At 42.3% G+C, this 27171-nt stretch overlaps 1 protein-coding gene across 7 annotated transcripts in view; it reads right to left on the bottom strand.

The window, feature by feature from the left end:
- Positions 1-501: 501 nt before the first annotated feature.
- Positions 502-27171, bottom strand: part of LOC105380596 (myotubularin-related protein 4) — an 81354-nt gene continuing 54684 nt past the window's right edge. For 3 of the 7 annotated variants that reach the window (XM_048626454.1, XM_048626448.1, XM_048626449.1), the window contains 20 exons: positions 25585-25758; positions 23520-23692; positions 21576-21765; positions 20617-20756; positions 20071-20251; positions 19356-19555; positions 18677-18869; positions 18089-18274; positions 17595-17762; positions 16864-16975; positions 9159-9261; positions 7981-8113; positions 7418-7582; positions 6796-6904; positions 6210-6374; positions 4101-4268; positions 3547-3731; positions 2209-2322; positions 1557-1723; positions 502-602 (listed from right to left, as the gene is read on the bottom strand). In XM_048626454.1, the coding sequence (XP_048482411.1) occupies positions 503-602; positions 1557-1723; positions 2209-2322; positions 3547-3731; positions 4101-4268; positions 6210-6374; positions 6796-6904; positions 7418-7582; positions 7981-8113; positions 9159-9261; positions 16864-16975; positions 17595-17762; positions 18089-18274; positions 18677-18869; positions 19356-19555; positions 20071-20251; positions 20617-20756; positions 21576-21765; positions 23520-23692; positions 25585-25737 (3105 nt within the window). In that variant the 5' untranslated portion in view covers positions 25738-25758 and the 3' untranslated portion in view covers position 502. Of the gene's footprint in view, positions 603-1556; positions 1724-2208; positions 2323-3546; positions 3732-4100; positions 4269-6209; positions 6375-6795; positions 6905-7417; positions 7583-7980; positions 8114-9158; positions 9262-16863; positions 16976-17594; positions 17763-18088; positions 18275-18676; positions 18870-19355; positions 19556-19803; positions 19862-20070; positions 20252-20616; positions 20757-21575; positions 21766-23519; positions 23693-25584; positions 25759-26073; positions 26550-27171 lie in introns of those variants that run through there. The other 4 variants (XM_048626450.1, XM_048626452.1, XM_048626453.1 and 1 more) reach the window with 4 other exon arrangements.

Here is a 27171-nt window from a genome sequence, read left to right as displayed (position 1 = left end):
ACATGAAAGTACTCAAAATTAATCCTACTGCCACGCAGATAGCACAAACTACATTTCAGAAACAAATCATCAAATTCAAAACATCAATCACAACTAAAACTCAAAACACCACGGGAAGCAATCGCGCTATCTGTCAATATCAATTTACCGACCGTTACTTTAGGAGGGAGGCGGGCCGATGACGTAGAAAACAACCTGCGACAGGGCCGGACCACGCAGCAAACTGGCAACACTGCGGGCTGACTGGCGGCGACATTTCACGGAAATCCGATGAAGTAGCATTTTCGGGTGTGTTGCGTAGGAGCATAACAGCGCGGGCTAGTTTCGTAGCTGTTCTTACACCCGTGTTGCGTAGCATAATAACTTCGCGGGCCGATGACGTAGCTTTTCCACCCGTGTTGCGTAGGAGAATAACTCCGCGGGGCGATGACGAAGCTTTATTAACGTTGCGTGTGTTCAGCCGAGTGGGTGTAGGTTTATCATGTCGTGCCGTGTTGCGTGGTCACCGCAGCGCGCGGCAGCGGCGGCACACTCGGACCGCGGCCCACTCGCCGATAGAAGACATCTCGGAGCACGAGCCGCAGAATATTCCGCCGCACTTTCTGTTGGAAGGGGTTTGAGGTTAGGTGTGTGCTTTTTGGTGGAATTAACGGAAAGGCCCCATGCCTTAGGGTGCAGCTTTTGAGTTACTTAAGATTTTTAGACAACCAACGACTGGGCTACACGAATTCTCGAAAGAAGACTTGGTGGGTCGCCGTAGATTAGTTAACATATTCGCAGCCAAGAGGAAGCATTCTATTCCCTATTCTATTATCTGTGGGAGTGGAAGTACCCCAACCTGGTTCTCAAGGAGGAAGCATTATTAAGGTAAACTTTCACCAAACGTTAAACATATTTAGTCGTCTGTCAATCGCATGTCAATACAAAATTTATTAAAATACATTTTTGAATACGTTTAGCATTTGGTAAAAGTCGATATCACCCTAACGCCGAGATTCAGAAAGTAACTTTATAATAATGTCTACCTTAAATGTATTGCTGCCTTGCTCTGACAGTACACGGACATAAAGGAACATAGATTTAATATCGACATTAGCTTTAAGCCCCTTTCTGCAACTCAGCCTAAGTCCCGTCGGAGGTGCCCAGACTGCCCAGCCCCCACGTACCTACAGTGGTGCCGCCTCCTCGCCAGCCAGAAGTGGTGCCGTCTAGAGAATGTTTAGTTATGTATAGCATATAGATGCTATACATAACTAAACATTCTTATGTATAGCATATAGATGCTATACATAACTAAACATTCTTTGTCAAAAGCACAAGGAGCCCATAACGACGTAGAAGGTCTCTCCACTCAACCGCTGATGCAGTCAGGCCGTCTAAATTGGACTCTCTAGACTTAGCTCTAGCTTTAGAAGTACCAGGCGCACATAGCTACTGAAGACGTCTACTCTGTCAACTCACCCGCTGTTGCAGTCTGGTGCTTCCAGGCCGTCTAAATTGGACCCTCTCTAGATTAAGAAGTACCAGGAGCGCATAACCACTAAGGAAATACACACCCCACGTACCTACAGTGGTGCCGCCTCCTCGCCAGCCAGAAGTGGCTGCGGCAGTGCTGGCAGCGCGGCGCGGCGGAGTCCGGCAGCCAGGCCACGCCGCGCGCCTCCACGCCCACTTCCACCTCGCTGCCGCTGCCGCTGGTGGAGGCGCTGCCGCTGCTCGTCATCTGTGTGGGAGTGTGAAATGTGTTAATGTGAATATTACAAAGAGGCAGTATTTCATCTGTGGGAGTGGAGTTGCTCGGTGGGTGAGTGTGAAATGTGTTGAAAAGGATTTTGTAAAGAGGTAATAATGACAGGATTCGTATATAAAATAGTGAGTGGGGAAAGTGTTAAAAATGATTTTACAAAGAGACAATAATAAAAATAGAATTCGTTTATAAGGAGGTAGTGAGTGTGGACTGTGTTAAAAAGGATTTTATAAAAAGGCTATATTATAACAGGATTCGTTGAAGTAAGTGTAAAAATAAATATTAAACAGATGCAAAAATTTGCCGTGGTGGGGCGTTACGGATGTGCTCTCATTTGAAAAGCCGTGACTCCAAATTCTAAAGTTGCTTAACATTATTCTAGATCACTAAGACTTGTGACCTACAGCGGATATAATCTACTGTCAAATATTTATGTCATATGTTTACATGAGTGTATTAACCTGCGGAGTCTGCGGCTGCGGCGGCGGCGGCGGCGGCGCGGGCGGCGAGCTCACTCGTTGGCTGAGCATGGCTCGCGCCGACGCTAGCTGCGCACTAAGCTCTTGTACTACCATCTGAGGACAATGATAGTGGGTTTAGATACAGAGAAATGATAAAGAACATGGGGAACCTCCCGGTGTAAAAATGGCTGAACAGACTGATGTTATCAGGAAGACTTGGCACACGGATTGCATAAACACAGCTGAATTAACGTAAATATCTTACAGATAAAGAAACAATATGAGAATGGCGGACAGACTCGTTATATCTCACCCATACGATTGTGCTTCCTTATGAAAAGGCTTAAATTACAATTGAAATTCCTTAGTACAACGTGCCTGTAACGAGGTAGAAGGTCTTGCCACTAACGCGCTGATGCAGCTAAGCCATCAAATGTCTCCGTCGTCGCACCGTTTAGCATTAGAAGTACCAGGCGCGCATAACCACTAAGGAAGTCTCCACTCACCCGCTGGTGCAGTATGATCTGGTGCAGGCGCGCCTGCAGCGGCTCGCTGGCGGGCGGCAGGCCGTCCAGCGGGTCCCGCGCCGCGTGGTCTCGCCCGCTGCCGCCGCAGACGCAGGTAGCTCTAGCCATATACTACTTCACATCCTATATTAAGAGCGACGTAACAATGCGACCCCTACTCTCTAATGGGTCCCCTAGCTATACATACAAGAGCGCAGCTCATAAAAGAAGAAGAAGAAGCTATACATTACTGAAGATTCTTTGTCAAAAGTACCAGGCGCACATAACTACCTAAGAAGTCTCTCCACTAACGCGCTGATGCAGCTAAGCCTTCAAATGGCTCCGCTATTGTGCCGTCTAGCTTCAAAAGTACCAGGCGTACATAGCCACTATGGAACTCTCTCCACTCACCCGCTGGTGCAGTATGATCTGGTGCAGGCGCGCCTGCAGCGGCTTGCTGGCGGGCGGCAGGCCGTCCAGCGGGTCCCTCGCCGCGTGGTCTCGCCCGCTGCCCCCGCAGACGCAGGTGTCTATAGCCTTATACTACTTCACATCCTACATTTAAAGCTCTTATAGCTACCTACAAGTTGACTCTCACTCGCTAATGGGTCCCCAAGCTATACATACAAGAGCGCAGCTATAAAAAAATAAGAAAAAGCTATAAATTACTAAACATTCTTTGTCAAAAGTACCAGGCGCCCATATTGACGTAGGAGGTCTCCCCACTCACGTACTGATGCCGCTTAAAGACCATCAGATGGCTCCGCCATCGGACCGTCTAGCTTCAAAAGTACCAGACATGCATAGCCACTCAACAAGTCTCTCCACTCACCCGCTGGTGCAGTATGATCTGGTGCAGGCGCGCCTGCAGCGGCTCGCTGGCGGGCGGCAGGCCGTCCAGCGGGTCCCGCGCGGCGTGGTCTCTCCCGCTGCCGCCGCAGACGCAGGTGGCTCGAGCCGCCGCGCAGTAGCAGTGTTCGGATCCGGCTAGGGAGTCGCCTGAGGTTTCTATGCCACCTGGTGGAGAGGGTTAAATGTTAATGTTGTTGGGGTTATTATTGTGTGGTTGGGGTAAGAAATAGAAGACTGCCCAGCAGTGGTACATTATGAGACTACATAAATGCAGGTATTTGGGGCATCTAATGAAATAGTAAGGTTATTCAAATGCAGTTTTTGCCGAAATGAGTCGGCACACCAATATCGACTCTGAAGGCACAATTTAGCACTGTCAAAACTTAGCACAGGATTTAGAAAATTAAAAATGAGATCTACGCAGCCAACCATAGCATCCATTTCCACGTTTATACTGTTCTTAACTTGAAATTGGAGCCCTAAAATCGCCTGCAATCGCCACCTAAAACCACACCAAAGCCATCCAGCACTCACTAGTATTGCTCGGGGGGCAGCGGCGCGGGGGGCCCGCGCGGGGGGAGCCCCCGCACAGCGTCTGCTGGGAGCCCCCGCGCGCGCGGGAGGGGGGCCGCGCGCGGCGCGGGCGCACCGAGCAGCCCTCGCCCTCGCTCTCGGAGCTGATGCTGCTTGAGGTTACGCCGCCTGCGGGGGAATTAATGAGTGTTATGACTGTGGGTTTGTTTTGTTATAAATTATGAAATGCATAAACCACAGAAGGCCTAGACGTGGCAAAAGTTGTGCGTCTCATGCCCGTTTTCACCAAGACATCCTAAATTTTAGGAAACTTTTAACTCATTTTAAAGATCTCCTAAGCGTAAAATGGTTTTCACCACTGACAAACTGTCACTTAAATCCGTTAGGGACTTCTTAAATTTAGGAGGTGGAATTTCGGCCTCTTAAAGTTAAGTGACAGTTTTTTTGTTTGCAAATATACTTCTAGCTACTCAAAATTAGATATATTGATGCTATTGAGGCTATAGAATTATTCACAGATGATTAACACAGTGTATTTGACCACGTAATTACGTGAAAGATGTTGAGAGACAGCATTTTACCAAAAGAATATATGAAGTAACTACTTGGATACTTGTACGTTTTACGAAGGTTCAAATTAACTAAAGAAAGTGTTCTATTCCTGCTTACTACTTAAATATTGAGTTCCGATTAATAATACCATTGTGATTTGAGTGAAAATATCTATTTGATCTAAATAAAAACATATTTTATTACACTAATCAACACTCTGTTCCACCAATGAATACTGATTCATGATATTGCTGATGCTAACGATATTGCACTATGCCACTTCTTCTTCTTCAAGTCCCGTCTCCTAACGGACCAGAGAAAAGCAAAGGTGGATTTCTTCAAAATAGTTTCATGAAAATAATTGTCCGCGTTTTCTCATTTCCGCCATTGCTTCCTGCACTTTATTAAATTATACTTCTTCTCTTTTGGAAGGATAAAATACAATTTTTGTTTACTTATTTACAAACAAAACGTAATAAATAAGGTGATGTCAACAAATATTATACTTTTAAAAGCATAGACAATTGACAAACAGCCAATGTTGACAGAAAAATGAATGAATGAAATTGAATCGGTAAAAAAACATCACTAGTATTTAGGTGACGGATTACTAGGAAGTTTCTAGCTTGGTGAAAATGAATTAACGTAGGGATTGGATTTAAGATGTCTCTTAGCTTAAGAAACTTTTAGTAATATGACTGTTTAGGATGTCTTGGTGAAAACGGGCATCACTCACTCACTCAAATGGCACGGCTCTGAAAGCGAGTGCGGCTGATGTGAGTTTATTGCGCCCCCTGGACCGATTTATATACTTTGACCATATAAAGCACAGATAGCATCTTGGATCACAAAACATAATGATATTTGCTTGTTTATTCTAATCTGGATAAGTGAAATTTTAGTAGTGCTGTCTGAGCATCATATTTACCAGTTAAGAATATTGCAAACTTTTCAAAGCTCATGAGAAAAAGCGAGTTAGTTTTTTTTTAATGCATTTTATGTAAGTACAGTCTGTACAATCTGGATTACCTATAATCTCTAAAATTAACCACCTTTATCCCATTATAAGCGAAGCTGAAGCGTCCGTAGTCGAGCGGGCCTCAGTGATCGTAACTGATCGCTGAGGTTAAGCAACAACTGACACGGTCAGCCATTGGATGGGTGACCAATTTCAAGTGGTGCTTTTCTGGACGCTTCCGTGCTTCGGACGGCACGTTAAGTCGTGGGTCCCGGTTGCTGCTTCGGTAGCAGTCGTTAAGCCTAGTCAGAGGCCTTCGGGCGGCTTGAAAACATCTGACAGTCGGGTTGCCCACTTACCCGACAACTCTCTCAGCACAAGCTTGCTTGTGTTGGGGTCCACCAACCCGCACTTGGCCAGCGTGGTGGACTAGGCCTAAACCCTTCCTTCATTGGAAGGAGACCCGTGCCCCAGCAGTGGGGACGTAATGGGTCGTGATGATGATCCCATTATAATAAATAAAACACAAAAAGGCAATAATTATAACCCCAAAGCCTGCACCTAAACTACCAGGACCCCATAACCATCAAGGAGCTCACCCAACTCAGCCGTCAGCAACTTGGCGGCTGCCGCATCCAACCTGTCACCATTTGTGAGATCCCCGTTCACGGCCGTCCGCTCTATCCTGTTGTGATTGGTCAGCGTCGCCGTCATGTCCACTACGTTGTGATTGGCTAGATCGCCGTCTATTGAGTTGTGGTTGTCTGGAATAATGGAGAGGGTTTGTTAAAAAATTGTGTTATAAAATATTTAAGTGGTCATTTAAGTTTTATTTTTCTATTTGTGTATAACTAAAAAGTTCTGTTTGTTGTCATCTCAATATTATTATTATTTTCACAATAGTGCGCTGGAGTTGTGGACGAAAATGGTAACTTTTATACCAGACTTTTAGTTGACTACCAGAACTGTGATATAGCTTGCATCTCTATATTTGATTGGGAAGAGGATTGCAAATTTTTATACCAATCAAGAAGAGAAAATAAATGCGTACTTGTATGGCGCATGAGCGTCAACAGCTAGCATCACCACTCGCATAAATTAACTTTTAATTGGCGTTACTTTTCACTACTCGAACCGTATCAGAAACGATGACTGCTTGAGAACTACAATAACAAATCAACGTACTGTTCATCCGATGCGTGTCGATATCCGAAGAGTCCGTATTGTGTGAAGACTCCGAGACCGACCGCCACGTGATGCTGATGTGCCGGGAGCGCCCCGCCTCGCGCGCCGCCTGTGGACAAACAGAGAACTACATGTTAGTGGTAGGATATTGTGAGAAATGCCGTGTGTTTTGGGTCTAAAACATCAAAAACGCTAATATGTAGAATGTAGATATATGATTTTATAAGGGGTAAATGAACCAATATTATCATAAACGCCAAGTAGGTACACGTACATCCATAAAACCACCTTCAGAAGACATTTTTAAGGCTAAAGGTACCAGAACGGCTAGCACGGGGAGCATTTAAGACGTGAGATAAATTTTGCATCACGCTCACTCACACCGCGCAGCTTCAAGAGCGTGCGCGACGGAGAACTTTTGTCACATCTTAATAGCGCCCCGTGCTACATGGCCAGGATAGCATAAAAATCAAGTGGTAGAAACTCACCTCCGTAAATTCGGCGTATTCTTGACGCTTTTAGTTACCAGGGCAGCATAAACACCGAGCAGATACCAACTCAACTAGACACCTATACGTTTGAGGCAAAAGTACCAGGACTGCATAAAGTAACAACAACCCACCTCCATGACGTCAGTGTAGGCGTCGTCGAAGAGCGGCGGCGGCGGCGCGGCGGCCACCAGCTCGCGCTCCAGAGACGACGAGGTGCTGGCCAGGTCGCGCGCCGTCATCGACGACGGTGATGATGAGGAGCCGTTCTCGAAGTGGTTCGGGTGGAGGCCGTCCACCTGTGGATGGAATTTTAATGTTAATAGTTTCGGAGAGATTTGTGGGCGTCGTGTATGAAATTGGAAGTTTTTTTCCAGTAATACGAAATTCGTTTTTAACCACAGACATCCAAACGGGTGGAGATTTGTCTATAAGGAAAGGAATGATCGAATAAACTTCTGGGTTTGGGATTTAAATTTTTACATAACAATGATACCATCAAATGTTCTTACATACATTGCAGCGCCCCTAGCGGTAACTATCATGAAACAAATGACAGTAGACGCAAATCTGACTTATCATTTCATCACGTTGACAAACCCTCGTCCAGCGCTAGAATATATACTCTAAGAGCGCTAGGGTTTATCATCGACACACGTAGTGACTTATTATCCGAAACAAGGTCCACGACTCTCACCTGATCGCCGGACCTGTCTTCGGGCTGGTCGGGCGACTGGTCGCGCTCGGGCGGCGAGATCCGCAGAGACTCGAGCTGGCTCTCGACCCGTCGAGGAATCGCCGGCGAGTGCGGTAGTATACTTGATAGTTTCCTGTAAGAATACGGATTATTATGTTAATTCACACACACACACACGCACTCACGCCTTGTACTAATGGACTCACTTGCGGGGTAGGCAGAGGTGCATCGCTGCACCCACTTTTCGCCAGAGTGTATGTTAGTCCCAATGTAATAGGGGGCGGGCCTATTGGCATTTTTTATTGTGTTAATTATCTATCAAATAACTTCAGGCGCGTCAAATGTGGCCATTTTTATGGCTAATCTGGTTTATGAGGAAAGGATAACCATGTGGCAAAAGTTTCATTATATTACAAGAATATGAAATTAATTACAATGTTCTCGTTAGATATATGTGTGCAAATTAATTATTTTTAAAGACGGGTGAGCCGTGTATTAATAGTATTTAGTAGTGTTGCCACGAATAGTGAATTGGCCGAATACCGAATACCGAATATTCGGCGACGCTGCCGGCCGAAGCGCCGAATATTCGGCCGCCGAATATTCGGCGCCACAACATGTTTTTTTTTTCCTGGAACTGCTTTGAAGAAGTCGCTACAGATTATATGAGAAATGCTAATTATTAAGAGGCAGAATGCTGTGGCAAACGAGTTCAATTTTTATTTGATAATAGATCGCCTAGATCGGATGGCCGATCCTTACGAGTGGTGGTCAGCAAACAAAAAACAATAAACTTTTGAAATTTGCAAAAACTTATCTTTCTTCACCTGGAAGTAGCGTTTAAAGTGAGCTAGGTTATTTTCTGAGGATGGTTACAATGAAAAGCGCAATCGTGGGCTACCAAAAAATGCTGAAATGCTCGTTTTTATCCAGCAAAACTTACTACTGATTAATTTTAAGTACTAAAATGTTGTGATTTGGAAATAAATACACAATTTTGATTAAAATAACAAGTAATTTTTTACATGATTTACTATTCGGTATTCGGCCCGAATAGTACGCACTATTCGGCCGAATACCGAATACTGAAAAAACTGGCCGAATAGGCCGAATACCGAATAGTTGCCGAATATTCGTGGCATCTCTAGTATTTAGGTATTATTGTCTAGTACACTTACATAACATCAGCGGCTATATTCGGGTCACTACACCGTCGCTGCGCAGTCCTTTTCTCTCCTTCGTTCAGTAGGTTATCACAGGATCGCGTTTTTGTCATGGGACCTGAATGAGATATAACTTTATATAACAGGACATATAAACAAAACATACAATAGTAATGCAATAAAAACACCGGGGTTGTATGAACTGAAAATGACATGCAAAATGTACATGGGACGAATGTAAAATGTGCAAGAGATAATTTTATCGATCACACTTTTGGTCCTCTTGGATTTGCGTCTGTTCAATTATTTAAAACCGCCATTGGCTATGTCGCTATTCGTGTAAGGAACAGATAATTACGTGGCTCAAGAAGGCTCCTTATATAAATAGCACCAGTGTAACATGAAACATGGCCCTTAGCGGCTTGGTAAAGACAGTCTACATGGTAACAAGTCTCTCTGGCTGGCTACACATAGTACCAGGGCGGCATGACTCACACGCTGTAGTCTACACATAGTACCAGGGCGGCATGACTCACACGCTGTAGTCTACACATAGTACCAGGGCGGCATGACTCACACGATGTAGTCTACACATAGTACCAGGGCGGCATGACTCACACGCTGTACTCTACACATAGTACCAGGGCGGCATGACTCACACGCTGTAGTCTACACATAGTACCAGGGCGGCATGACTCACACGCTGTAGTCTACACATAGTACCAGGGCGGCATGACTCACACGCTGTAGTCTACACATAGTACCAGGGCGGCATGACTCACATGCTGTAGTCTACACATAGTACCAGGGCGGCATGACTCACACGCTGTACTCTACACATAGTACCAGGGCGGCATGACTCACACGCTGTAGTCTACACATAGTACCAGGGCGGCATGACTCACACGCTGTAGTCTACACATAGTACCAGGGCGGCATGACTCACACGCTGTACTCTACACATAGTACCAGGGCGGCATGACTCACACGCTGTACTCTACACATAGTACCAGGGCGGCATGACTCACACGCTGTAGTCTACACATAGTAAGAGGGCGGCATGACTCACACGCTGTAGTCTACACATAGTACCAGGGCGGCATGACTCACACGCTGTAGTCTACACATTAGTGATGTAACGAATGTGTGTTTTTGGACATTCGCGAATGCGAATGCGAATGCGAATATCTGATATCGACATTCGCGAATGCGAATGCGAATGCGAATATTCAGTTTGTGTTAAAATTTGGGGCCATTTGCATGTTTTGGTGACTATCTAGTACTGGACGAGGTACATTCCGTTCTAGACGCATTCCGAATCAGACTAGCCAATAATTGTCGCAGTTTTTTTTTTAAGTACACTTTAGTTAGCCCCGTAACTGTTACGACACATTGCGACTGTGTGCGGTTTCTGAGGACGACTTCCACGAAATATTTAAATCTATGGCTGTCTTGCTTTGACACTTCAGGGTTATTGGTAAAGTAGACCTGATCCTTTCAAGAGGTGATAGAGGAAGACATTTTCAGTCGAATGAACCCTATAATGCATTGTCCGAAACTTAAACATTTCTAACATATTGAATATGTAAGTTTTTTTATGTTTTTCAAAAAATTTAAGCTTAAAACTGAAAATAAAAAAAAACTATTTCAATAACTTTTGGTTGTTTTGCATAAATAAGTGACACCTAAAATTAACTAATTAATAAAAAAAAGGGGATTAATTGACTTAAATTAGACACAATACCTCAAAATAGTTAAACATTAAAAAAAATATTCAAAACGTAAAAACAAATAAGTTAAATTAAAAAAGAATGTCATATGACAATTTTTTGTGCACTTCAGCTTAAAAACATTGTCAACTTATAAGCTTTCAAATAAGATATTTCAATATCAAAACGATTTAGGTATCACTAAGATATGGCCAAAACAACCAGAGAAATCGGAGAAAACTCAAAAGAGGTTTCCATACAGTCTAAAGTCAACAGGACTGAAAACAATCACATTTTTTACCTTCAAATTGGGCTAATCGTGTTAGTTTTCCTATTGAATTTTGTCCGCCTGTGCTGGTTGTTTTGGCCATATGTTGGTGATACCTAAATCGATTTGATATTGAAATATCTTATTTGAAAGCTTATAAGTTGATAATGTTTTAAAGCTGAAGTGCGTAAAAAATTGTCGTATGATATTCTTTTTAAATTAAACTTTTTTTACGTTGTGAATATTTAAAAAAAATGTTTAACTCTTTTGAGGTAAGTATTATGTCTAATTTAAGTCAATTAATGCACATTTGATTATTTTACACTTTTTTATGCAAAACAACTAAAAAAATATTGAAATATGGCTAGTTTTTTTTATTTTCGGTGTTAAGCATAACAATTTGACAAAAAAATAATTTTTTTTTAAATATTTTAGAAATGGTTAAGTTTTGGATAATGCAATATAGGGTTCAATCGACTGAAAAAGGCCTTCCTCTATCACCTCCTGAAAGGATCAGGTCTACTTGCAAATAACCCTGTATACTGTCAAAATACGCTTTTTTATTATGTTTAGGTCTTATGAAGCTATTAACTATAATATGTAAAGTTTCATTTCCCAAAGTAAATAAATAATACCAAATGATTTATTTATTTATTTATTGATTAGGTTTTTCAACAGACACACACTTTACATTTATAAAAAGAAAACATCACAATACATGCCACAGTGGGCATCCAATTACAGAAAAACACAACATTTACAACACAATCGAGCAAAACTTATGCACTAATAGCCGGCATATAACTTAATATCTTAAATTTATACAAGTTAAAACTAAACATTTTACAAAAACAAATTTTACATGAATTTTTTATGAATTAAGTACTTAATAAAAGATTTTTTTTGAATTTTTCTAAACGACATGAAAACAGATCAAATTTTTGCGGGTCTTTTACAAAAAGTTCGTTATGCTGTCTACATATTCTGTTTAAAATTGAGAATTTTCCAACATTAGTTTTTGCAGCACGAATATAAAATGGACGATAGTTTGCAATGCGAGCACCACGACGCGGAACAACTATGTTAAGTTTAGAAAGCAGAAGAGGACACATAACTTTGTTGTTGAAAATTTTGTAGAGGAATATCTGATCAGCGTTTCGACGTCTATCTTCTAGCGAAAGTAAATTAAAATAACGTAATCGTTCATAGTAATGCGCCAGACTACGACGTTTGCCTTGATGTCCACTCAGATAGTACAGAAAACGTCTTTGTACTCGTTCGATTCTTTCTATATGGCAATTATAGTGAGGGTTCCAAATGGTAGAACAGTATTCTAGAGAACTACGGACCAATGCACAATAAGCTATTTTAAGAGTATTTTCATTTCTGAACTCACGGCAATTTCGCCATATGAAACCTAACATAGCGAGGCTTTTTTTTACTATATTATTTGTATGGACATTGAAGGTTAAGCGATCATCAATAGTAACCCCCAGGTCTTTTATTTCTGTAACTTTATCGAGTGTTTTCCCGTCTAGTCCATAAGAAGCTAAAATTGGTGATTTTTTTTTTGTAAAGGATATATATTTACATTTTTTTGTGTTCAGAGGTAATTTGTTCACGATACTCCATTGTAAAACCTGTGAAAGATCCTTCTGCAAAAGTATTACATCACTGGAGCTTCTAATGGGCCTATATAATTTAAGGTCATCTGCAAAAAAAGAATAGTGGGAGCTTTGAATAATGTCAGCAAGATCATTTATAAAGACCAAAAATAGCTTTGGACCGAGATTTGAACCCTGTGGAACGCCAGACGGAGCCGCAAATGGAGAGGACTCATATCCAGCAACTACAACTTTTTGACTTCTATTTGTAAGGTATGAATTAAACCATTTCAATAGTTTGCCATGGACTCCGATACAGCTGAGTTTATTAAGCAGGATTTTATGGTTTACCCGATCGAAGGCTTTACTTATATCAGTGTAAATGGCGTCAACTTGCAATCCCTGATCTATGTATTCCTGGAGGTCTGATATATAACATGCTAAGTTTGTATTTGTTGACTTATTTTTGAGGAAGCCATGCTGATTAATATTTATTATAGGGTCAAGCAATTGTGTAAAAGTGGGACTTACGACTGCTTCAAATACTCTTTCCATAATACTAAGCAGTGATATCGGCCTATAGTCCTCAATATCGGTAGCGTTGCCACCTTTTGGAATTGGTATCACATTCGCTAGTTTCCATTTATCGGGGAAGATGGCAGTATCGATAGATTTTACAAAGATCATATAAAGGGGCAGCACAAGTGCTTTTACAGTTTTTTTAATAAAAATAGCTGGTAGACCGTCTGGTCCAGGACCCTGATTAATATCCAGCTTGAAAATGGCCCGTTCAATATTTTGAGGAGTTATTTCTATGGTTGACAAATAATCACACGCTAAATAAGTCGGAGGAATTGGGTCGAAGTTGCCGTTGTCATCATCCGCATAGACTGAAGCAAAATACTCGGCGAAACCGTTACAAATAGCTTGAGGGGACGAAAGTTTGTCTTTATTTAGATACATTGTACTTGGGATAGCTTCAATAGTTTTTCGTTTGTTTTTAAGAAAAGACCAGAAAGCCTTAATATTATGGGAGCATATACTGTCTTCAATGGATTTAAGATATATATTGTAGCATATTTTTATATTTTTATGACATAAAATACGAAGTTCACTATAATATAAATAATCTAATGGATTTTTATGTTTTTTGTATCTAGCATGTAGTTTATATTTTTCTTTTATAAGTTTTTTTAAGTTGCAGTTGTACCACACCGGATATTTATGATTAAGTTTTTTTTTCTTTGGAACATGTTTATCTATCAAATTATTTATAACAGCATAAAACTTATCCAGCATTACATTGACATCTTCATCGTGTCCAATTGCGTTTTTCCAATTCACAGCATTCAGATCTATATTGAGAAGAGTGTAGTTAGCCTTCCTAAAGTCATAACGAGGCACGTCGAGTTTTTTTAAAAAGGACAATGTTCCAATTTCTAGTTCAATAAGCAACGGAGGGTGATAGGTATCTACTTTAGAGAGCGGTTCGGCCTCGGTAACTTTGGTGTTATCAATTGAGCTTAATACTAAGTCTAGTATTTTTTTATCTCTATTGTAGACTAAATTATATTGATGAATGCCATGTAAAGCTATGAAGTCGTATAACAGTCGATAATAGTTATTTTGAGGGGAGAGCTCAGAAGGTTTCAGCCTACCACCCCTATTCGAATGTGTCCATACTATATCACCAAGATTAAAATCGCCTACTATTAATGTATCTTGTTTATCATCACATATAATAGTGTTAAGTGCGTTTGTCAGTCCGTTTAATTGATTGTCTAGCTTAAGCGGGCTGCAAGGCGAAGGAATGTATACAGCGCAAATATTTAAATTATTTTGTACATTATTACATCGATACGGAATAGTCACCCAAAGATCCTCACCTAAGCTTTCTAAACTTAACCGTCTATACGATTCAAGATGTTTACGGACTCCAATCAACACACCACCCCCGTCTACTTTACTTGTACTATTGAAACAACGATCCCTGCGGTAAATTACAAAACGATCGTCCAAAACTTCGCTACTCATAATACCATTATTTAACCAAGTTTCCGTTAGTACAACTACATCATAGTCGCATAACAAACTCTGTAAGTACAAATTATTCAGTTTACCTCGTATACTTCTACAATTTTGATAGTATATTTTAATTTCCTTGAATATTAGCTACAATGAAAAAAGAACACGTTTATTAGAATATTACTGAAAACAATATTACAGTCCTGAAAGAGTATCGCTATCCTTAATCCATGTACTAGGAGATGAGTCATCTTTCCTTATCAACACACGACCATTTCGGATCCATAGGTATTTATATCCCTTATCTCTTTTTATCTTCCTAGCTTCCGCATGTAGGGATCTGTTGTAGGGCGAGAGGTGTTCAGAGACGTACACAGGTGATTTATCTCCTCCTATACCAAGGTGGGCTGTGTTGAGCTTCTCCTCTTTGGGTTTATTCTTGTTAAATGTCAATACCGCAGCCAGTAGACAGTCCCGGAGTCGAGGAGTAGACAGCTTGAGTATTGTAGCTCTTGGCCTAGATGATAGGTTGTCTTTCTTTGCTACTCTTGTGCATTGCTGGATATCTTTTTCTTCTAAAGGGCACGAGACAATTTTCGCTAGCTGCTGGACCGTGTTTACTAGATTTTCCTGTTTGTGCTCAGGTAAACACTGTATTTCAATATTGCAATCTCGCGAGTACTGTTCCATTTGTTGTACCTTCAATTTCAATTCCTTTACATCATTTAGTATTCTACTGTTTTCTGCTTGCAAAGAGCTGGATAAAGAGCGTAATGACGTCAGCTCCTCATACATAATGTCATATTTTTCAGACATAAAATCAACGGCCTGTTTTAAATCAGGCAAAATGTGCATTTCTTTACGTAAACTCTCAATTTCCATTTTAATACCTAGCTGTGACTTTTGTAGCATGCCATCTAATCTATTCATCAGTCGATTTTCGAACTCTTGCAGCGAATTATTTAGTTCCGTAGAGCTATGATAAGAAGGTGACACGGTAGTATCCACATTTGTCTCTTTTACAGGCGTATCATCGGTCTTTGGTAACGGAACTTTGCAATCGGGGCATTTCCAGGACGCTTTGTTCCTAGCTGACAACTTATTATAGTTGCTCTGGTGATAAAGTAAGACTGGAAATGTGATTAACAGGGTAACTTGTAATAAAAAGTTTAGATTTTGTTAACCTATCTACCATTATTTTAAAATAGTTTTTAATAAGTACTGATATTCGCAAACATTCGCACAAAATTTTGCGAATGCGAATGCGAATGCGAATATCCAAAAAAAGCGAATATTCGCGAATGCGAATGCGAATGCGAATATTCGTTACATCACTACTACACATAGTACCAGGGCGGCATGACTCACACGCTGTACTCTACACATAGTACCAGGGCGGCATGACTCACACGCTGTAGTCTACACATAGTACCAGGGCGGCATGACTCACACGCTGTAGTCTAAACATAGTACCAGGGCGGCATGACTCACACGCTGTAGTCTACACATAGTACCAGGGCGGGATGACTCACACGCTGTAGTCTACACATAGTACCAGGGCGGCATGACTCACACGCTGTACTCTACACATAGTACCAGGGCGGCATGACTCACACGCTGTAGTCTACACATAGTACCAGGGCGGCATGACTCACACGCTGTAGTCTACACATAGTACCAGGGCGGCATGACTCACACGCTGTAGTCTAAACATAGTACCAGGGCGGCATGACTCACACGCTGTAGTCTACACATAGTACCAGGGCGGGATGACTCACACGCTGTAGTCTACACATAGTACCAGGGCGGCATGACTCACACGCTGTAGTCTACACATAGTACCAGGGCGGCATGACTCACCGGCGGGCGGCGCGGCCGGCTCGGGCTCCGCCTCGGCTCGTGCGCTAGTATCCTTTTAGTTTAGTATGCGTTAGTTTCCGTTTAACTTTTTCATTGCGTGCGAGTGTAGAGTACCAGGGTAACATATCTCCAAGCGGGATGGTGGTGGTGGTGGAAGTCTACTGTAACATGTCTCTGGCTGGCTACATCTACTACCAGGGCGGCATAGCTAACACGCTGTAGTCTGCACACAGTACCAGGGCGGCATGACTCACCGGCGGGCGGGGCGGGCGGCGCGGGCGGCTCGGGCTCCGCCTCGTGGTGGGCGCCGGCGAACACGGACGCCCACACGCGGAGGGAACGCACACTGTAGTCCGGCCATAGCACCTGCGGATAAATAATAGTTTTATATAAGAGTACAAAAGGTGGCTTTAATGGCAAAAGCATTTTTACCAGCCAACAGGAGGTACGGGAAAACGTTAAATAGATACGTAAAAAAAGTTCGCTGTGCACTTAACTTATTTCATCGTAAACATTTCTGCCATTTTTATAAGATAAGATAAAAAGTATTTATTTATAGGTACCTTTTTTCACGAGGAAAGACATCTGACAGGACCCTTATTACATTCAAATAAGGGTAGTTTTTGTTCGTAACAGATGTCTTTCCCCGTGAAATAAGGTATAATGTAGGTATACACACACTAAAAAGAAACAAAATAACAGAAAAAATATCAATAAAAGACTTAAAATTAAAAATGCGCATTTTTAAGCAAGGGTGTGTGCTATCTAGCACCGAAAAGGCTCAGTTATAACGTCCCTATAGCAGCTGCCGCACCTGTGCCGTCGTCTCGCTCACTCTCATGCAGCTGTCTCGCTCACTCTCGCTGTCTCGCTCTCACCTGTTCGCCGCTGGGCGGGCAGTGCAGGTGGTTCCTATAGGCAGCTCCCTCTAGCAGCCGCCACACCTGTGCAGCTGTCTCGCTCACTCTCGCCGTCTCGCTCTCACCTGTTCGCCGCTGGGCGGGCAGTACAGGTGGTTCCTATAGGCAGCTCCCTCTAGCAGCCGCCACACATGTGCTGTTGTCTCGCTCACTCTCGCCTCGGCTCGCTCTCGAGGGGAGTTGCACAGGAATGTGCCGAACATGCACGAGTGGACGTGCGTTAGCAGTTTGATCTGGAATTGGAAGGAATAAATTGGTAAATAGACGGATTCCACAAACATAAAAACGTAGCGTGGGAAACCCGTGCTGGGCCGACGAATCAAGACACGTAGCCGGTAGTGGTCAGATGAGGAGGACTGACGATACAATTTTGATCGGTATTTTTTTTGAACAAAAACCTATGTCAATCAAATTTTAATGAGATCAATACACTTCCACACACAAATGTAATAGGTCATCCTGGGTCACATCATTCTAGGTCACTATACACGGCCACCTTACATAAACGTATCCTTAAAAGTACCAGGACCGCATAACCACAAAGGAACCTATTACTCACCAAATAAGCCTCGGAGAACTGGAAGCTAGTGGGGTACTGCAGCATACACTGATGTACTAAGTCCAGCCACTGGAGGAAGATGGGAGACCTCTCGTTGGGCTCCTCAGGGCCGAACTGGTGGCCGCATCGGTCGGCGAATTTGTGGCCAAAGTCCAGCCATTCGCGTTCGATTAGCACTCGGAAACCCTGGAATGGTGTGAAAATAGGTTGAGTTATATTAATTAATTTTATGTTGATATTAACCTTCAAACTGAGTACCTAAATTAAACACACGGCAGAATCTCCAGGGCCAGATATTGCCTACGTCATGTTTGACCAAAATCCAGAAGCTAATCCCATCAATTTGCCTTTAGAGTACGCACTGCACTGACTCTACTCACAAACATTATTTAAAATTGCGGACGAACTTTCTGCCTCTCTATTTCCGTCTCATCCATCATCCCTGCTCCCATTTATTTATTTATTTTATTTCATTTATTCATTCAGTAACTGATGCCACTTTCATATTGCTTCTTTATGTTACACATAATACACATACCTCTCTCACACACAAAACTACCAGGCGTCCATAACCCAGCAACAACTAACCTCGCAAGTCCTGTAATACGGGTCCAGATGCAACTGCGCGGCCGCCACGATCTGCGGCGTCCGGTCCCATCCATCCGAACAGTGGACCAGAACCGGACGTCCGTTTAGAACTGCCCGGGCGACGAGTCCGGCCGCCCGGCCTAGACCGGAGATGTATTGCAGCCAGAGTGTTCGCTCGAGGTTGCTGTGCCAACTGCGGGGGGAAAGTTTTGGGTTAGATAAATAAATAAATAAAATAATAATAATTTTTTAAGGTAGGCATTATAAGGTTCCTAAGGTATATTTGCTATGATTGGCTCAAGTCATTGTAATAATTATATCTTCTGACTCTTCTATTGTTTACTTATTTTCAGATTAAAAAAATATATTTCTTCTGAAATTACCAGGATCGCAAAGACCCAAAGAGCTAACTTCACTTACTTAGCCTGATCGGCGGGCTCAGCCACCAGCGCCCTGAGTTGCTGGAAGCTTCTCCTGACATGGTGTATGTTGGGTAGGCACATGAACTGTATATCCGCCGCCGGGTAGTAATGCTGGCACTAATGCAACTGAAAGTACCAGGATCGCAAAGACCCAAAGAGCTAACTCAAGCCACTTACTTGGCTTGACGGCGGGTTACTATTGTGGTCACTAATGCAACTTAAAGTACCAGGAGCGCAAAGACCCAAAGAGCTCTTACTTGGCCTGATCGGCGGGCTCGGCCACCAACGCTCTCAGCTGTTGGAAGCTCCGTCTCACATGGTGTATGTTGGGTAGGCACATGAACTGTATGTCAGCCGCCGGGTAGTATTGCTGACACTCGCAGCCGCCGCCGCGGGCGCGGTTTGTGACGGCTGAGGCGTAGGACCGCGCGTCTACTATTAACAGCTTGTTGGTTTGCTGGAAGAGAAGAATTCAGGTTAAAGTAACTCGTTTGTGGTTATAATATAAGGAGCTTTCAGTTGAGCGTTTAATGCAGTTTTACAAGCATCTAAATCTAAATAGATCTTTCCTTCTTTCCGATTTTGTAACTGTCAGCATTATCGGTGAGGTCAGCTTCATTAGTAGCTATACAGTTTTGTATCTTGTAAAAATCTTAAACCGTCAATGCTTAACTCAAAAAAACGGACTGTACCATGACAGTATACCTTGCTAGAGTGGTGCGGCCGGTCACTAGTACCGGCAGTCTCAAAGGCAGCCAATAGCCTCTCGTCTTCGCTGGACCTCCAGCCGAAACCTTTTTAGTCTTTCTGGTCAACTGAAAGTACCAGGACAACATACCTTGCTAGAATGGTGGGGCCGATCACTAGTACAGGCAGTCACGAAGGCAGCCAACAGCCGCTCATCTTCACTAGACCTCCAGCCGAGCCAGCCCACCTCCAACTATCAGTCTCATCAGTACCAGGACAGCATACCTTGCTAGAGTGGTGCGGGCGATCGCTAGTACAGGCCGTCACGAAGGCAGCCAGCAACCGCTCATCTTCACTAGACCTCCAGCCGAGCCAGCCCACCTCGGGCTGCGAGGAGCGCGCGATGACCGCGCCGTTGCCCCGGTGGCGCCACACGACGGCGGGCACGCGACGCATCGCGCGGAATCTGGGGGTAGAATGACGTGGTTATTTGTGGGAGTAATGGAAGTATGTGGTTTTTACTGTCCTTTTGCGTGAATTCTAGTAACTTTTGCGTGAAAGTAGTAGTAACGTACTTTTTAGATCCCCCTTGAATGTGAAAAACGGCGCGACGCCATTGAAATCCTATCTTATTCATACATGATTTTATTGTACCTACACGTAAATAAATCCACCTTAGCCTTCTTACATATAAAAAAAACTGCTGAGGAACCATAAATGCTAAACATGTCCTTCAAAATTACCAGGGACTAAGAAAATGTCAGAGATCGCCAATAACAGCTCTCCTTACCCCTAAGAGTACCAGGGCAGCATAACTCGCCAACATCTCACCTCGCTACAGAGTCCATGTCCTCGTCTCCGATGCACGCTGGAACTATGAGGAGCGGCGGGTACGAAGGGCACAGCTTGAAGTCAGAGTTCACAGCCGTCACCCGCCACGAGCCTTTTGCCGTGAACCCTAGTCGCTCCAACTAGAAATAGAAGAGATTCGAGGTTTGCAATTGTTTGTATTTCTATACTATGAGGGTATGTTCTAAAATGAACCAGAAGGTACTTTGAAATGAAAGCTCAACAATAATCGTAGACACATACTAGGATGACATAAAACCACGAGTGATCTATCCATCATGGCGAGCTGATTTTCCGCATTTAGCTTCTAAGGTGGGCCATTGTGAGACCACAAGTGATGTAAGCTACAGAAGCTCATTAAATGTGAATTTAAATCTACCAGTAGGGCTAGTACGGGGCGCATTTATTTTATTTTATTTTATTTTATTAGGAAAGCTAACAGCATGTTACACAAATAATAAATACATGAAAACAGGTATCTTAAAGCTAATGACAAGCTTTCACAGATAAATGTACAGAAGTACCTACTTAGTAACATATTAAAAAAGCAAACTTAAGTTATTACATATTTTGGTCTAACACATCTAGATACAAAAAAAAAGAACAACAAGAACCACTTGAGTAGATATGATTAATTAATTTAGCCGAGTTGTTGAGTTGATGCTACAAAAGTCCGAATAAAATGAGTTTTAAATGATTCGATGCTACTACTGAAGATGTCAAGATCGATTTCGCTGCACAACCTGACGTGACAAGAGTTTTGCATCGCGCTCACTCGCTCAAGAGCGAGCGCGACGGAGAACTTTTGTCACGTCTTAATAGCGCGCCGTGCTACAGGGCCAGGACTTCATAAAACCTTAGAAACCTAAGCCTGCTAGGGAAAATTACCAGTACCGCTACTCAACAAAACTACCAGGACCGCATAAAACCACACCACTCACCTCAGGAGCGAACCAGTGCCTCTGCTGTGAGTGTCGCACCAGGGCTCTATGGACGGACGCGGGCGGCTGCTCCTTGGCCCACGCCGCGTAGCCTGCCGCGAAGGTCTCCTGCAGGGAGCTGACTGGAGCCAAGGTCGTGGTGAGGCGGCGCCACCACTCCAGGCATTGCTCGCCCGTTGAGAATGTACACCTGGAACGTGAAAAGAGATGCTTTAGGGCGTATGTTTTTATATAGCCTCGACTAGTAGACCTATTAATTTATTGTACAAACAAGTATAGTTCGCTTCGATGCAATTAAATTGACAACTTTCAGAAGCTAAATACCTAATATTGAATCTTAGAGCTAGCACCATGTTTACATCATCATCAGGATCGCTAATCCGGGTCCACCACGTTAACCAAGTTTACATGCGAATTCATTAAAATTATTGTGTGTTATGAGTTTGGCGTGTGTTTTCTGTGTATACATAGGTCAGTGGCATTGTTGCATCGAATTTGAATAAAAAACAGGCAAAATTAAATCTTTGTTTGCTTAGCACATTAAATATTTATGTCTGAGGAATTTGTATTAGCTTTAACATTGGGAGTTCAAGTTTTGTTGTTAGGTAAAAACTTTCCGTTATGTTATTTTAAACATACTACAATAGGTAATACCTATAAGGTATGCTTAATTCATATTTTGTAAATGAATCTGTAAAAATAACTGAGATGACTATGCATAAAACATATTATAATTATATTATCATTGAGGTGACACCAAAACCTAGCAAATTTCATTTCATTTCATTGCTGTGACAAAACAATCTTGACACTTTATCGTGACAATAAATAATAGTGAAAGTATAATCTTAATCCTTACACCTAATTAGATAACAATACAAACACTACAACTACATAGTTTAAAACTATCGTAAACTATTTAAAATGTACTTAGTATATGGAAGAGCGGGGTATCCTGGCACAGGTACTTTATAGGTACTTAAAAGGATGCCCCATCAACTATTGTAACTAGTATGTAAGTTTACGAAATAAAATATTTTGAATTTGAATTGAATTGAAACACTAGATTCCTTTCTAGTCAATAGAAAAACATTCTATAAGCCGTTTTTTGTTGTTGCTAGGCGGTCATATCAGTCAATGCTCCCTCAAAACTGTTCAAAATATTGATAAAACTGTTATCTAATTTGAATGTTAAAAATAGGACAGGAAGGAAAATAACGTGGTCCGCATGACACACAGTCAACATGTTATCTATTAGTATTCACATTGGTAAATACCTACGTAGTACGTACCTTGTAGGTATGACTCTAGTTTCAATTCCTACAAATTATTGGTAAAACAGACTCGAGCATCTTTGAGCAGTTTTGATCGTTGAGGAAAACTATTTCAAGTTACATTTTGTTGCATAGAAAGTGGCGCCTCCAGCGACCGAAAGGAAAGTGAATCTATTTCTGTGCTACCACAAAAAAACTTTAAACACTGTTTAACTAGTGTTTAAAGTTTTTTTGTGACAGCGCTAAACACCTGTTAAATACTGTCTAAGTTTTTGTGGTAAGGTCCTTTAAGTTTACGACAAAACCTTCCCTCCGTGCTATCCGGTGTCCGTGGCTTGTAAATTTTCACAGCATGACGCTGAGTTGAACACAACACATGCCATTTTCTTCAGCATCAGTAGTGTATCTGACTGAACTATTGTGGATTTGTGAAACATGAGTATATGTGAGACATATACATAATCTGTTCGATACCCATATTACAGGCTCGGCCTATGGTGTCGGATGGCCGTGTTTGAGATGTCCCACGTATTATTATTACATCATCATCAGTCTATAGCAGTCCACTGCTGGACGTAGGCCTCTCCCAAAGCACACCACTGGATGCGATATAGCTTTCCGCATCTAGTCATAACCAGCCACATTATCATTACATATTGATGAAACTCACTTGACAGTCCGCCCATCTTTACACAGCAGCACCAGATGCAACAAGTCCCGCACCTCCACGGAGTCCAGCAGGCGGAGGGGCAGCGAGGCGCCGCCCCCGCGCCGCCGCGGCTGCGAGTGCACTCGGTAGTTCGACATTGCCAGCGCGCCGCCGTCAGCCGTTCGGCCGACCCACTGTGGAGGAGAGCGACGGTTGTGTTATGGGTTCCTGGTACTTTTTGGTAGGGGTTTGGTCAGGTATGTGGCTACAGATTAGAGAATGATGTCAATGGTGGTTGAACATGGCTAGAGCGCTTTTGGACCACTCTGCCAGCAGACCCACTGTGGATGAGGACGAGCGTGGTGTTATGGGTTCCTGATGTTACTGCTACTTACACTAGTTAGTCTACCTATTGCGTATGAGAGCTAGGGTATAGTGCATGCTACCTGTTGCGGACGAGATAATAAAGTCAGTGCTATTGGTATCTTGATAGTGGTACTGGTCAGATCCATTCACCTTGGCTTCATAAACTGTTATTAATGCAAAGGAAAAACAAACGATAAGATCTAGTCTTTAGGCCTAGATTAGTACAACAGCCCACCTAGCACCTCCTGAACGCCCCCAAACGGCATTCCGACACATTTAGGTAATAGTGTGGATAGAATTTATCATAACAGAGTGGACAGTAGAGTAAACTACGGAAGTCAGTGGGTAAGAACCATTTAATACTGGAAATTTCAGACATCATAATCAAAGTATTCATTCATTTGAATAAAAAGAATAATAAAGCAATGACAATGCAACTGATGAATGAAATATGGCGGCTTATCTCTATCTTGCGGCCAACAGTTACGATAACCTACATTTACGTCATAAATCATTAATTAAACATAATCCTATCCTATTGACAGGCCAATTAATACAAATTCTATATACATCAATATTTGCTTAAGGACCCTTCTCGACAAACAAAACAAATAACCAGGAAATAGGCAACTGTTTACAAATTAAATTAGGTCCAAACATAACTTACAAAACAGATAACAATAGTCAACATCGGTAATATATGGGTGTTAGGTAATATCGGTCGATGACCTCAAAGGTCGTCAAGTCAACTCGCTATTGTGAACGCTATTGCCTTAGTCCTTTGTTTTTGGCACCGAGCTGTTTCTTGCGACTTTTGCAACCCTTCGAATAGGGACGATATTAGTTTGTCAGCAAAGAGTTACAGGAGCCAATTTATATTGAACGGTAGGCGGACAGTGATAAGAAAGGAATGCACTGCCTTTGGACTCTAGACACAGAGAAAGCGATTTTAACTAGAGAACTCCACGTAAAATGAAGGTAGGAATGTGCTTAGAATTTATGGTCTTCTGGCGGGCTATTATTATGGTTCGTAAAACTTGCTTTATGGTTCTTAGAGCTTTTAATGGAGCTTCTTTGTACAATAAAGTGAATCTTTACTTTTATACGCATATAAAAGTGAATGTTTATATTGTGTTTGGAGTTAATAATATCTTAAAATAGACTCGCAAATCTGTAATCTAACAAATTTTGATTTCAATTAACATAATAATATTATGTATGTAATGGGTAACATAGTAAATTTATATAGGTATTATACTTTGAGCCCCATGAGAGCATCAAAACGTTTCTTGTGACGAAGCCTTCCCAGGATGGCCATGAAAAGCTAGACAGTTTAATATCATTAGAATGTTCAGACTCGACCTACTCATCTTTCAGTCAGCCTTGAATTCATCCACTACTTACATCATCCATCTCAAATCAAATTACCAGGATTTCATAATTTAATAGGAACCCAGGCGATGTTCATTGTTCATCCATGCGTGAAAGACACGAGTATATACCATCACCTACATCATCATCCTCAGCTCAAGTTACCAGGGTCTTATAAACCTACAAGATGAGCCACGTAACGTTCATGGATCCACGACATTTGCAGTATTACCACAAGAAACATAAAACATTGTTTAACAAGGCTTGACAGCGCTAAACATCTGTCAAATACTGCCTTAGTTTTGTGAAGTACCAGGATCACACTGCCCTACAGGAGCTATCACCTCACCTGCACAAACTCCCCGCAGATCGGCGTGAACGGCACATCTAGTCCTGGCTCGTCGTAGTGCGTCCGCAGCCGGGGGTACAGGTCAGCGGCGCGCACCCGGTGCGGCGGCGGCTCCGGCGGCGGCGGCGCCCTAGCGCGCTCTCGCTCGCACATGTCGCTCGATGATGACGTTATCTGAGGGCGAAAGAGACGGTTGTATGTTAGTCGTGTTGGGAGCTGGTGGTCTAACACGCTGTAGCAAGGAGAATTGGAGTGAGTGAAGAACTTGTACGCGAAGTTGACGATGGTTAGACAGATCCTAAAGAAGAAAACAGAATGAAAATGATCATAACTAAATATTTTCTGAAAGGTATTACAAATCTAAACCAGCGTCATCTTGGATACGTTCGTAAAATAAACAATTTATAACATTTTGGCAAAATGCAAAAAAACAAATTCGGCTCTCATTTCAAAGTAGTACAATACACAGCCATTCAAACGTTTACCAACCTCAAACATATCCCCAATCTCATAGCACTTATCTTCAGACACAGCAAAGTACATTTCGTACATTTTCACCAATCACCACAGTCCTTAACCAACATCACAACTATCAGAACACCATCAATAAACAGACAAAGGGGAACAAAGGAGCTGCGAAGTCATCAAGAAGCGTGCGTTCATATTCTTGGCCGACAATCAACTGTTCATAATCTATTCTTTAAGCAATTATACATTGATAATAGGTGTCGATAGAGGACAAAGGTCAACGGATTTTAAGTCCATATAAATAAGGTCGGTATTGTTAAATAATTCAACGTCTGCAGAGATGCTTTGATTTTCGAATGCGTGCGCTCGTATAACTGTCAGAAAATTTATTCTAGCGGCCGCGATGGATTCGCTTATAAATTTTGCATCTGGATATGTCATTCGTATTTATAAGTTTGTCGCTGTATCTCGTTGAACTTTGCTTTGATTTATTGATTTGCCACCATTTGAATATAACTGCGAATTGAATAAGTGATATAAATATCATCATCGTCAAAAATGCATTCATGCTTTGGGGCTCAATGACACAGGTTTCATGTAAGTTACAAGTGAGGCTCTGGTTACTAGTTTGTAAATGAGTAGAGTAAGCGAGATGAATATTGTAGAAAAAAATAAAACTATTTCAATTTCTAAAGGCACAGATAGGCACCCACAAAAAATGTGTACCCGAAGTTATAACAGCACTTCATAAGTTTCATAACATAACTCACAAGTACCAGGAAGACATGCAAACGCAGGGTCTTGCACAACGGCTACAAGTTGAAGTGACAAGTGTGATTGCGCGTCAGGTCACAAAGTTAGCGAGCGGTTTGAGCAACTCGAGATTGCAGCTATGGTTGGATGTGTAAACTGGAGTTCAGCACTTAACTGTAGCTTTGCTAATAGCTTCCTGTGATTAGCACTTCAGGCTGCAGTTCAAATGCTATAAGGTTACGTTGTAATGGAAACCGACCATTTTGGCGAAACTGACGTTAATTATGCAAATAGCTGCATAAAAAAGGACCGCACAGTTGGCTGTGAAGCAACATAGGAAACATCAAACAAACTGATAGACGTGCA

Source organism: Plutella xylostella, chromosome 16 (assembly GCF_932276165.1).
Source record: "Plutella xylostella chromosome 16, ilPluXylo3.1, whole genome shotgun sequence".
Lineage (NCBI taxonomy): Eukaryota > Metazoa > Arthropoda > Insecta > Lepidoptera > Plutellidae > Plutella > Plutella xylostella.
Note: the sequence above shows the minus strand (reverse complement) of the source record. Positions and strands in the feature narration are given on the sequence as shown.